Genomic DNA, 12,381 nt, shown 5'->3' on the forward strand with positions numbered 1-12,381 from the left:
TCTAAATTTGGTCCTGAGGAAATAAAACCCCGGATTATGTATTATGTGATTGGTTTTGAGGTGACGTGACTGGCGTGTGAGCGTGCACCGTAGGAATTGTGACTTGGTCAAATTCTATGGAATTGTGTAGTTGAATAATTTGTTGATATCAGTACATTCTCTACGTGTTAGAGAAAATTGAGCTGAGACTCGTATTAAAAATCATGCTTAGACATATGCTGTTATTATTGGTACCCACTGGGTCATTTCTGTGGTTGAATTATATGTTCAAATTGTAATTTCACACTCAGTCATGTTCATTCATTTCATATCATATCTCAGTCTTTGTTGCTATTTATCGATACATCATATTATCATTTTTGGGTTGATTTTTATGACATCTTGAGTCCGAGAGACTGGAGAGGTTGATGACTGAGTGAGGCCGAGGGCCTAATTGTGAGGATATCTATGTGATCGAACTGTGTGTCGCAACATGCCATGATTGGCTTATTATAGCGCTTGGGCTGAAAGAGCCCCTCCGGAGTCTTACACACCCCCAGTGAGCGCAGGTACCTACTGAGTGCGAGTGTCGAGTGCTGAATGATTGAGAGGAATGAGTGACTGTGAGGAAAGAGTGACTGTGAGGTTAGAGTGAATGGGAGGACTCAGTGACTGTTACTCTGAGAGGATGCATTAATTTCATTATTGCTGCATTTCATCTCTCATATATCATTGTTTTGGAAATTTTTGAAAGACATTATCTTCTATTTAAGTCGAAGTTGATATGAAATTACTGTGGAATTTCAAATATTGAACTTGAGAGCATGCCTACCCTTTTTGTGTTGAAAATTACTGTATTTGGACTTAGTTGTGAAGCTTGTCACTACTTTCAGTTCTTATTTATTATTGTTACTTACTGAGTTAGTTGTACTCATACTACACCCTGCACTTCGTGTGCAGATCCAGGTGATCCTGAATACAGTGGGTGTTGATTCTTTGGCACAGTTAATATTTCGGAGTTTCAGAGGTAGCTGCCGTGTTTCGCAGACCTTGTCTCTCCTTCCCTGTCTCCTTGTTTACTGTATTTGGTCTCAGACTATTTTAGACAGTACTTTCTAGACTTGTAATGTATAGATGCTCATGTACTCAGTGACACCGGATTTTGTGAGTGTGTTTTATATCTAGTATTTGTGGGATTTTTCCTTAAACCTAAATTATTATGTTTTTCCGTATTTAAAAGAAATCGTGGGTTATTTATGTTGTCGGCTTGCCTAGTATTGAGATAGGCACCATCACGACGGTTAGAATTTTGGGTTGTGACAGATTTGCTGAATAATTCTGCCTCAACGACATTATGTTGATTTTTTAGCTTGTCAAAATGGCGCAAATTAAAGATCTCCATATGAAATGAAGGATCATTTGTTTCCTCGACAAATATCCCCGCATAAATGTCAGCCTCGAGTTGTGTGTTGTAGCCTTTAATTTTAAGTTATTTGGTCCGACAACAAAATAGTTCAAGTGATTTATGTCACGTTCCTGTATCTTGATCCTAAAAAACATAACAACATACTTTCCGATTGAGGCATGTATACGATTGCCCTAGAGAGCCGGAACTGATAATTAGGATATAACATATTGCTGATAAATTACAGATACACATAAATTAGTACCCAAATGTGAAACCAAAATTTAGAAACAAAAAGAGAAATACGAGTAATATACATAATCGTTTTATGTGGGTAGTTTGATGTAAGTTAAATAATATGTTTAACACAAATACACAATTGTAATTGGATAAAAAGAAGGAGAAATGGCAGATAGACAGAGACAATATGATATAGTTAGCATTCTCCTCCCTCGGCATAAATTTAATCTTGAATATATCGATTCTTTTCCAATAAAACGATGAAACTAAATTGAGCATCTGTGCAGTCACGGCTTCATTTAGGAAAGCTAAAAATTGTAATTGCGCTTATTTCTTGTCCATCCCAATAAAGTTAGGTATTTCAGTACCATAAATTCATCTGCTAAATATCAAATATTCCAAAACATTAAAAAAAAGAAAACAAATACTATAAAGATAGAAAACAGTAAAACTTAAAACTATACAGATGAACTATTTTCATCATTGTGCCAATCCTACTTTAGACTATCTCCTTTGCGGGCTTTAATCCATTCCCTTGTGGCTTTGGTTCTGCATCATCCACGAACTTGTTCCAGTACCAATGCTCTCTCCAAACTTGAGACATCTCTTCAATTGGTATATTCTTTGTTTCGGGCACGTACAAGTAGACAAACACAGTCATTATTAACACAAAGACCGCAAAGAAGATAAATAGACCAAACTTCATCCCACATAGCATCTTCAAGAAAATTTGTGCAACTCCGAAAGTGAAAAACATGTTCATGGAGACAGTAACACATTGTGCTGCAGATCGAACTTCCAATGGAGAAATCTCACTCGGAACCAACCATCCTAAAGGACCCCATGAATATGCAAAGTTAGCAACGAATACACAGATGCAAACAACCACTAAAGCTGCAAACCAAAGTGGCAAATCTGCTGCATTCCCTGTTGTTCCGAATTTTCCCCCAATAAGAGCTGCCACTGCTGTTTGGAATATACACATGAAGATGCCACCCCAGAAAAAGAGTATTCTCCTCCCAAACTGCCACACCAATCTAATTCAAGCCGCAAACTGCGCAATCTGTGTACCAAAAAATGGAAAATATTTCAAAGAAGAGAACCGTTTCACAAGTTCAACAAGTACTACTTCAACCGAAATGCTATCGTATCAATATTTGGACTTGCACGGATAACTCACGTGCCAATAATATCAGTATATGGATCCGCACGGACAACTCACATGCCAATAACATAATCCGCCCGGCATGGCCACATACTTCCAGTCCAAGCATATCATACAAGAGCAATCAAATAAGTACACATGTATATGATAATTGAAATAAAATTCACATGCTCTTGGACTGGTATAAATAACACGCCATAGAGTAGGCATGCGCAAAGTGCGCAATCACAACTCAAATCGGTAGTTAACGCAGAAATAGTAACTACCCAGTTTATTCAGGGAATTAGTTTCTTTGTAACCTCAAGTATAACCCAGATAGTTCTCAACAAAGGTACGAATAATAGAAACGTCATAACTTTACGCTTAGCCGTCAACTCTAGGCATATCATAGCCTAAACATTTTTCCCGAGTCTGAATACTTTCCCCGATGTCCGCACATGGACTCAAACCTCACACATATATATATACGCACTTGTAGCGCGTAGTCATCATAAATAATTAACGCAACTAGTGACTCCACTGAGTTTAAATAAAATACTCACCACAAACATGTCGCAACCATGAAACAACATGCTTCTGAGAACCCCCAGTCTCCATATTCATAGAACACAGGAATCACCATGACTGGTCTCAACTCCAGCACTCGAATGACTAACACATCTTTCACGCATGATCATCCCATGAGGAATGCTTCCACATTTCCTTCCGTTCCACATAACAATAATTGGAATATCAGCAGTCTATTAACCAGGTGAGTATCGCAATACCAATGAACATACGAAAGTCAAAACACAATGCCCTTTTTGAAATGAACACCCTTCTCAGGGATTACCGAGCAGTTATAATATTCGTCTAACATCTGAAATCGATCATTCTGTCCATAATTCGTGGTCTTCCTTTTCAAAATGAACTGCCACCTTGTACATATGAGTCTTAATCCCGCACAACACACCATATCTATCATGCCATCATGTGACAAGCACGAGAATCTCATTATCAACTCTAAGTCACCAGCATATTACATGCCAGGTCAGTTAGAAGCCTTCCATTTTCTCTCATCCATGAGAAAATCACAATACACAACATGTCTCCCACACCGATAGAAAATATTTGGTTCAAACCATGGTAGAACCATTAAGAACACTTTCAAATCCATTTGCACATAACCAGGCTATCAAAACTGAATTTCTCTAACTCGACCAAGCCACACGGGTCACCAAACCCAAGAATATTGCCACTGAAACATTTGTAAAGTCTCACCACATCATAATTAACACAAAAGAACCGAACATACCATTACCATACTAGTTTAGCCTACTACCCAGTTGTATTATTTTTTATTTTCTTTGAGTTTCTTCTGAATTACCCTCAAGTTGACACTTCTCCTTGTCAGAACACCACGATCCTTATCCAAAGCTCACTACAAGACATCCTAACATAAAACCACACCTCCCTAAGGTCCATAAGCCACTGTATTCTTCTTAAGCACCTGCATAAATACCACAATCGAGACACCCACTCTTAAGGACCTTATGTGAATTTAAAATTATTCCTCTTTCATTTCTTATACTGAAATGTAGAATCCATAATCAAACAGAATTACTGCACGCCTCGATACCATCCAATGTAAGTAACTGATTCTAGTGATATACAAATTTAATTTTTTTTTTCAATTGCCACATATACATTTTGAATTCATTAGAACCCTCTCGAAAGTCATCCACTCTGCTCAAATCTAATTTGCTCCGCCCCAAACGGGCCGAAAGACATGTTCTCCTTTAGCACAATCAACACTCAAAGAAGTAACCCTGCCTTAACACGACTAATCAAATTCATATTTCGTACGCACTACGTCCTTCAACATAACAACTTAATCATTCCATAATTTTCATAAAGTGCAATGTAACCCGTATTCAGGAATTTCCTTACCCGAGTCATCCTCGATCTCCACCTCTACAAGTCATAACTAACTCACAAGTATGCCTCAGACCAAAACTAAAATTTAACATATATCCATGAAATTGAATTGTCAATAGCAGACTCCCCCACTTGGCTCAAAGCCATAGAACAAAACACTCGATAAATCACAATACCCATACTCTATTACTGCCATAATACTGCAGTCAATTCAACGAATTTTTTTCTCAACTTATGCAACACCCATCATAAAATACCTCAATCATCCTCTAAGTTCGTATTTATTCTCGTGACAGTCAAGTCAACTTTCTCAACAAGATTCAAATTCAAATCTCAACACATACGCCCTGCTGGTAGAAAAGAAACTTTCCACTCAATATTATAAGGAACACACCTACGTAGATTACTCCGCAGGAGATAACCCACCTGCTTAGCCTCAAATTGGCATATTGCTATACCCTTTCACATCCACAATTACCACGGAATCACTTATTATTTCTGAGTTTGAACTCATCAACACGACATGAAAATTTACTTCGCTCCACAATTAAACAACATGACAGATCCCTCAACGCAGTCACAACTCAAGACTATACGTCACATCAAAATAGGAATCAAGTACCCAATAACAGACTCTTGAGTCACAAGTAAACTTTATTCGTCTAATACAACCCACCTGACACATCTCGCATTCACATCATACTCATCATATAGTCGTTCAACCACCCATTGAGCCACAAATTCTACTCATAGGGATACTACCGACGCATAAATCCAAATGCACCAGTTCTCACATCCGAAACTACTGAGCTTAAGCTGTGGTCTAACCTTGTCCTCAAGTCCTCCAGACTGGCCATTCACTAAAATACAGAATACTCATCTCGAATCTCGTTCATGGAATCACAAGCCGGTGATGCACAACTGATACTGAGCGCTCACATGCGCACACGAATGCGTGAAAGGAATTCAAAGAGTTATATTTTAAGCTGAATCAATTCTACATGATAAAATACAAGAAAGGGAAATTTTCCTAAGGGTTCGGCAACCTCTCGAAGATAAGTACAGACGTCTCCATACCGATCCACAAGACTCTACTAAACCTACTCATGACTCGTGAGACCTATGTAACCTAGGCTCTAATACCAACTTGTCATGACCCAAAGTCCTAACCGTCGTGATGGTGCCTATCTCAATACTAAGCAAGCCGACAACATCAATAACCCACGATTTCTTTTAAATACGGAAAAAATATAATAATTTAGGTTTAAGGGAAAATCCCAAAAATATTTGATATAAAACACACTCCCAAAACTCGGTGTCACTGAGTATATGAGCATCTATACATTACAAGTCTGGAAAGAATGACATATAATAGCCTGAGACCAAATACAGTAAACAAGGAGATAGGGAAGGAGAGACAAGGCCTGCGAAATACGGTTTCTACCTCTGAATCTCCAGAAAATCAACTGTGCTAAAGAATCAACACCCAATGTATTCGGGATCACCTGGATCTGCACACGAAGTGCAGGGTATAGTATGAGTACAACCAACTCAATAAGTAACAATAATAAATAAGAACTGAAAGTAGTGACAAGCTTCACAACTAAGTCCAAATATAGTAATTTTCAACACAAAAAGGGTAGGCATGCTCTCAAGTTCAATATTTGAAATTCCACATTAATTGCATATCAACTTCGACTGAAACATAAGATAATGTCTTTCAGAAATGCCCAAAACACTGATATATGACAACTGAAATGCAGCAATAATGAAATGAATGCATCCTCTTAGAGTAATAGTCACTCAGTTCTCCCATTCACTCTAACCTCACAGTCACTCATTTTTCTCAATCACTCAGCACTCGGCACTCGCACTCAGTAGGTACCTACGCTCACTGGGATTGTGTACAAACTCCGGAGGGGCTCCTTCTGTCCAAGCGCTATAACAAGCCAATCATGGCATATAACAATAAAATATGTTGCGGCGCGCAGCTCGATCCCATAGATATCCTCACAATTAGGCCTTCGGCCTCACTCAGTCATCAACCTCTCCAGTCTCGGGCTCAAGATGTCATAACAATCAGCCCAACAATGATAATATGATGTATCAATAAATAGCATAAGAGACTGAGATATGATATGAAATGAATGAACATGACTGAGTGTGAAATTACAATTTGAACATATAATTCAACCACAGAAATGACCCTAGTGGGTACCAATAATAACAACATATATCTAAGCATGATTTTTAATACGAGTTTCAGCTCAATTTTCTCTAACACGTAGAGAATGTAATGATATCAACAAATTATTCAACTACACAGTTCCATGAAATTTGACCAAGTCACAATTACTACGGTGCATGCCCACACGCCCATCACCTAGCATGTGCGTCACCTCAAAACCAATCACATAACACATAATCCGGGGTTTCATACCCTCATGACCAAATTTAAAACTGTTACTTACCTCAAACCGTATAATTCTTTATTCTTCAATGCGCTTGCCTCACGAATCGGCCCCCAAACTCCTCGAATCTAGCCACAAATAATTCGATTCAGTCAATAAAATTATAGGAATTAATTCCATATGAAAATACAAATTTTCTAAAAAAAATCTAAAATTTAGCTCAAAAATCTCCCATGGGGCCCACGTCTAGAAACTTGACAAAAGTTAAAAAATCCGAAAGCCCATTCAACCACGAGTCTAACCATACCAATTTTACCAAAATTCGACCTCAACTCGACTTCCAAATACTCAAATCTTATTTTTAAATCCCCGATTTACACCTCAAAAACATGTAATCTAGTCGTATTATTTGATTATAATTCAATATTATGGAGTATAAATGTTCACAAGTGACTTACCTCAAGATTTTCCGTGATTTCTCGCTCAAAAATAGCCACACCCGCTTTTGGAAATGTCAAAAATGATAAAATTTCCCGGACCCTTCTGTTTTGTACACTACCCAGTGCTTTCGCACTTGCTACTCACTAAGCTGCTTTTGTGGTTCCCGCTTCTGCGGCGAAGCTGTCGCTTCTACGGCTAATCACGCTTCTACGGAATATAGTCCGCATCTGCGGACACGCTTCTACGAGGAGCTGCCCGCTTATGCGAAGCTGCCTCACCAAGCACCCTTGCGCTGCTGCGATCAAACGCCCGCAGGTGCGGGGCCACTTCTGCGGCCACCTACCGCTTCTACGATCGAAGCCCCCGCCACGCCTGGGCGCATCTGCGATGAAATTTCTGCAGGTGCGATTGCATCAGATGGCAAAAACTTTCAGATTTTTTTCTAAGTTCGAATTCGATCCGTTAACCATTCAATACTCACCCGAGCCCCCGAGACCTCAACCAAATATACCAACAAGTCCTAAAACATCATACAAAATTATTCGAGCCTTCAAATAACATCAAACAATGCTAAAATCACGAATCATACCTCAATTCAAGCCTAATGAACTTTGAAACTTCTAAATTCTACAAACGACGCCGAAACCTATCAAATCACGTCCGATTGACCTCCGTTTGGCACACAAGTCGTAAATGACATAACAGACCTATTCAAAAAGTCAACCCCCGGGTCAAACTTTCCAAAAATTTAACTTTCGCTATTTCATGCCTAATTCCACTACGGACTTTCAAATAATTTTTCGGACATGCTTCTAAGTCCAAAATCACCAGACGGAGCTATTAGAATCATCAGAATTCAAGTCCGAGATTGTTTACACATACATCAATATCTGGTCAACTTTTCTAACTTAAATTTTCAATTATAAGACTAAGTGTCTCATTTCACTCTGAAATCCTTCCTGACCCGAACCAACTAACCCGGTAAGTCATGAAACAATTATAAAGCATAACTTGAGCAGTAAATGAGAGAAACGGGGTACTCAAAACGACCGATTGGATCGTTACAAAATCTTCTCTTTCATGTTATTCTAATGCTAGGCTTGGTAAAACTATGTAACTAACTTTTATATTAATTTGTTGATGTTGTTGGTTAGGTTGTGACATATCAAGTTGTTCAGACCTACATGCAATGAGATAACAAAAGTTTCTTTATAAATGTTGAACTCGAAGAAGATCGACAAGTTATTCACAAATAGAAACTATACTTTTATAATATAACAATTTATATTTTTGTAGATGAATAATTACCATAAATATATAGGAGGAACAAGATTTCGGCAACTTTCTAGGGTAAACTTGTAGATCAAATTCAACCTCACTTGAATGGATCTACATATGAACCTTTGATTGTTGTTTTGCAGCTTATGAAAGCTCAAAATTTTGGAGGTTTACCAATTTTACATCTATATTTCAAATTTAGTTTCAGAAAAGTTTATAATTTCAACTTTATAATTCATTTTATACACGGGTAATAATTCATTGCGTAACTATTGGTATGCTTCGAAACTATGGATAAATTCTACTCTGCTACAATCTATTGAGTTTAAATTCAGGTTTGTCAAGGGTATTTTTTTTTTGAGTGTACTAAAAAATATTAAAATAATTTACAACTCACTTTCTTTGACTTATGCAGATAAGTTGCAGAACATCCATCTAACTATGAGCGGATTACTCAGACAAGTTCTCAGCAAAGTTATTCTATTAGAAATGATTTAGCCAAAGAAATTGTATTGTTTAAAACTATTAGAGATTTAGTTCAGTGCATGCAAGTAAGTTAAATTTAGTATTTAATTCATACTTACCTTATGTTTTCTGTTTTACATTTAACAAAATTTACGATCTCTTAAATAGGAATGTAGCTATTGGATTGTTGTAGAAATGGTGAATTTGGAACTTCAACGAGAATGGTCATACTTGGCATCAGAGGGCGGAACCAAGATTTTAAACTTATGGGTTCGAGATTCTAATTTTTTTAAGTTACTGAGTTCTAAGTTAATAACTTATACATATTTAACAGATTTATTTTTAGACAAATACAAGGTTTGAATCAAATCTACTAGGTTCGGCCGAACCCATTCCCGGCACTCTAGCTCTGTCCTTGCTTGGCATGCAACAAGTGTACTAAGAAGGTTGAAAAAATGGAAAACAAATTTTTCGTAGGAAATGCAACGAAGAAGAATGTTTTGTTGCTCACAAGTACTTACGAGTATACTGTATGAATTTAAAACATATAAAAAGGAAATGCATAAGGTTAATCAAAATTGAGTTGCAGGTAAAGGCTTCAAGTTCGTATTATGGATGGAACAATTGTTGATAAAGATCAACCCCTCCCAATATTATTTCTCATAAATGTTTCAAAGAATCAAATTGTTGGTATATGTTTCAGAGTTTTGGCTTCTGCCATTTAAGTGGTCTTTGAATGCAGTTCACGGATGTTGAGTATAAGGTGAAGATTAGCCAAGCTTCCTTCAACAATCTTGTCAAGGTAGTTGTATCAAAGGTAGCTTCCCAGTTTGAGCATGACAATTACAAGCATATACTCAAGGATATAGTAGGAAGGGTGAAATTCTTGCCTTAATGGGGCCTTCTGGCAGTGAAAAAACAACATTGTTAAAGATATTGGGAGACAAATTGTAAGAAAATATAAGAGGAACTATCACATACACACTTTTATCTCATTATTGCCTTGGAGAAAAAACTATTATTCATTTTTTATATTAAGCTAAGAAAACGAAGCATGTATATTCTCACCTAATCAAACCCTTTTAAGATAATGTTACTCATGAAAAGCTCCCCGGGTATGAAAAAGAAAACAAATACATGGGTGGTATTTGTGCTTTCTTCCTTTTTAGAAGCATATTTGGCTGTTAGTTTGGAAAGAATATTAGCCTCGTGTGCTTTGGCCTTCGTTAGGTATCTCTCCAAAGTTATTCAGCTGTCTGTAACAACAAGCATTCTTTCCTTAGGGTTTTAGTTGAATATTGATTATATATTAGAATATAATCGTCCTTAGTAATAGCACCACACGTATGTTACTTTATTAGAAAATAGCACCACAACATACTTTCTCAGATGCCTTTATATATGTTGCTCTTTCCCGATTGACAACTAGAAAGGGATTAAAAAATTTGATTTATAATGAAATGGACGAATAACTACTGAAACTATAAATGCAGTATTTAAAGAAGCATTTCTAAATTTAATCTGACAATTGTTGAGGAGGTAGGTTTCTTCTGTTTACTTTTAGAATATTTAATCTGACCATGCTGGCCTGCTATGCTCATATGATCATGCTGGCCTGCTACGCTCGTATGACTAGGTCTTAAATATTAATGACCATTACGATTGCTTGTGGCCAAGACAAGTAATTTTTGTATAAGAAGATACCAGTTTGTTCCTTTAGCATCTATTATGGCAAAAGCTGGCAAACAAAAGAAAATAAAACTTACTACATTCACTTTCTTTTAAGCTTGTCAATTGATGCAATTGGTAGTGACTAAAATATTAAAACTAATGCAAGTGCAAAAACGTTTTTGGGGATAGACAATGAAAGAATAAGGGAAAGAGAACATGCCAAAATAGTTAACACAAATCCTGAAGTTGGTGAAATCGGTTGTTTCGACTTCGGCAACATATACTATAGTTTTAATGGACTTTAAGCATCACCAAATTTGAATTGTCCTAAAACAATGTATCTACTTTATTGTTTTCAAAGGGGTAATTTAGTATTTTGAATTCCTTTTTAATAGAAATTCACTTATATAGAAATTTGTCACAACCCAAAATCCATTATAGGTCGTGATGGCACCTAACACCGTCGCTAGGCAAGCCAACGATGATTTATCAACTTAATTACTCATTCTTATTACTTTTGAAATCATAATTTCCATTAGTTAAATAGTATAAAATAGAATTTACAGGGTAAAATGATAATATTACGTGAACTACAATAATGAATACCCGTAGGAACCCCCAAAACCCGGTGTCACAAGTACATGGGCATTTCTCTAAGGAGTATAATAATAATAATAATAATACAACATCTATCCAGAATGTAAATAGACAGGATAAAATACATAGTACGATGGAGACTCGGTGGTTGTGATGCGTAGCCTGGAATGCAGCTCACATGAAGTCCCCTCAACAGGTGCGCCTACGCGCTAAGATGATCACCAAATGACATGTCAGATCCTGCACATTTAGTGCAGAAGTGCAACATGAGTACGTAAAACAACGCGTACCCAGTAAGTATCTAGCCTAACCCCGAAGAAGTAGTAACGAAGTGTCGACATCGACACTTACTAGAGATCCAAATAAATAATATGATAAATCATAAGCAGATATAAAGCACACAACAATAATGGGGTAAATCTATAAGTTACATAATCTTCTGAATATTTTCTTTAAGGTATGAATTTCTCAGTCTTGTATTCTATCTTAACAACTCCGAAAATGTCAAATGCTAATATCAAATAAATAAGGAATACCATATAAAATATCGGGCATTAGTGGGAAGGTTTATCTCGTGAATATTCGGACTACTAGCGATATAACACACGATTCTGCCGAGGTCGTTCGGCCCAATCCAGAATAATGTGTACACTGTCGAGGGTCGTGCAGTACGAACCATAGATGCATCTATATACTGACGAGGCGTTCGGCCCACTCCATAGGAAAAGGAAGGAAGTTACCCAATTACGAGACACGTGTTTACAATACCGTACATGGGCACAAAATGAATATAATCTTTACCATTTCTCAAA

At 37.0% G+C, this 12,381-nt stretch overlaps 1 protein-coding gene across 1 annotated transcript; it reads right to left on the bottom strand.

Moving 5' to 3' along the window:
- Nucleotides 1-2,123: 2,123 nt before the first annotated feature.
- LOC142167118 (sugar transport protein 1-like) lies at nt 2,124-2,609 on the bottom strand. The gene has a single exon (XM_075227273.1). The coding sequence runs from the start codon at nt 2,607-2,609 to the stop codon at nt 2,124-2,126; it is 486 nt and encodes a 161-aa protein (XP_075083374.1).
- Between the last annotated feature and the right edge of the window lie 9,772 nt (nt 2,610-12,381).

This window comes from Nicotiana tabacum, chromosome 12 (genome assembly GCF_000715075.1).
Source record: "Nicotiana tabacum cultivar K326 chromosome 12, ASM71507v2, whole genome shotgun sequence".
Classification (NCBI taxonomy): Eukaryota; Viridiplantae; Streptophyta; class Magnoliopsida; order Solanales; family Solanaceae; genus Nicotiana; species Nicotiana tabacum.

Excerpts from the sequence above, each read along its gene's own strand:
- LOC142167118 (XM_075227273.1), bottom strand. The coding sequence starts at position 2,609 with ATGTGTATATTCCAAACAGCAGTGGCAGCTCTTATTGGGGGAAAATTC.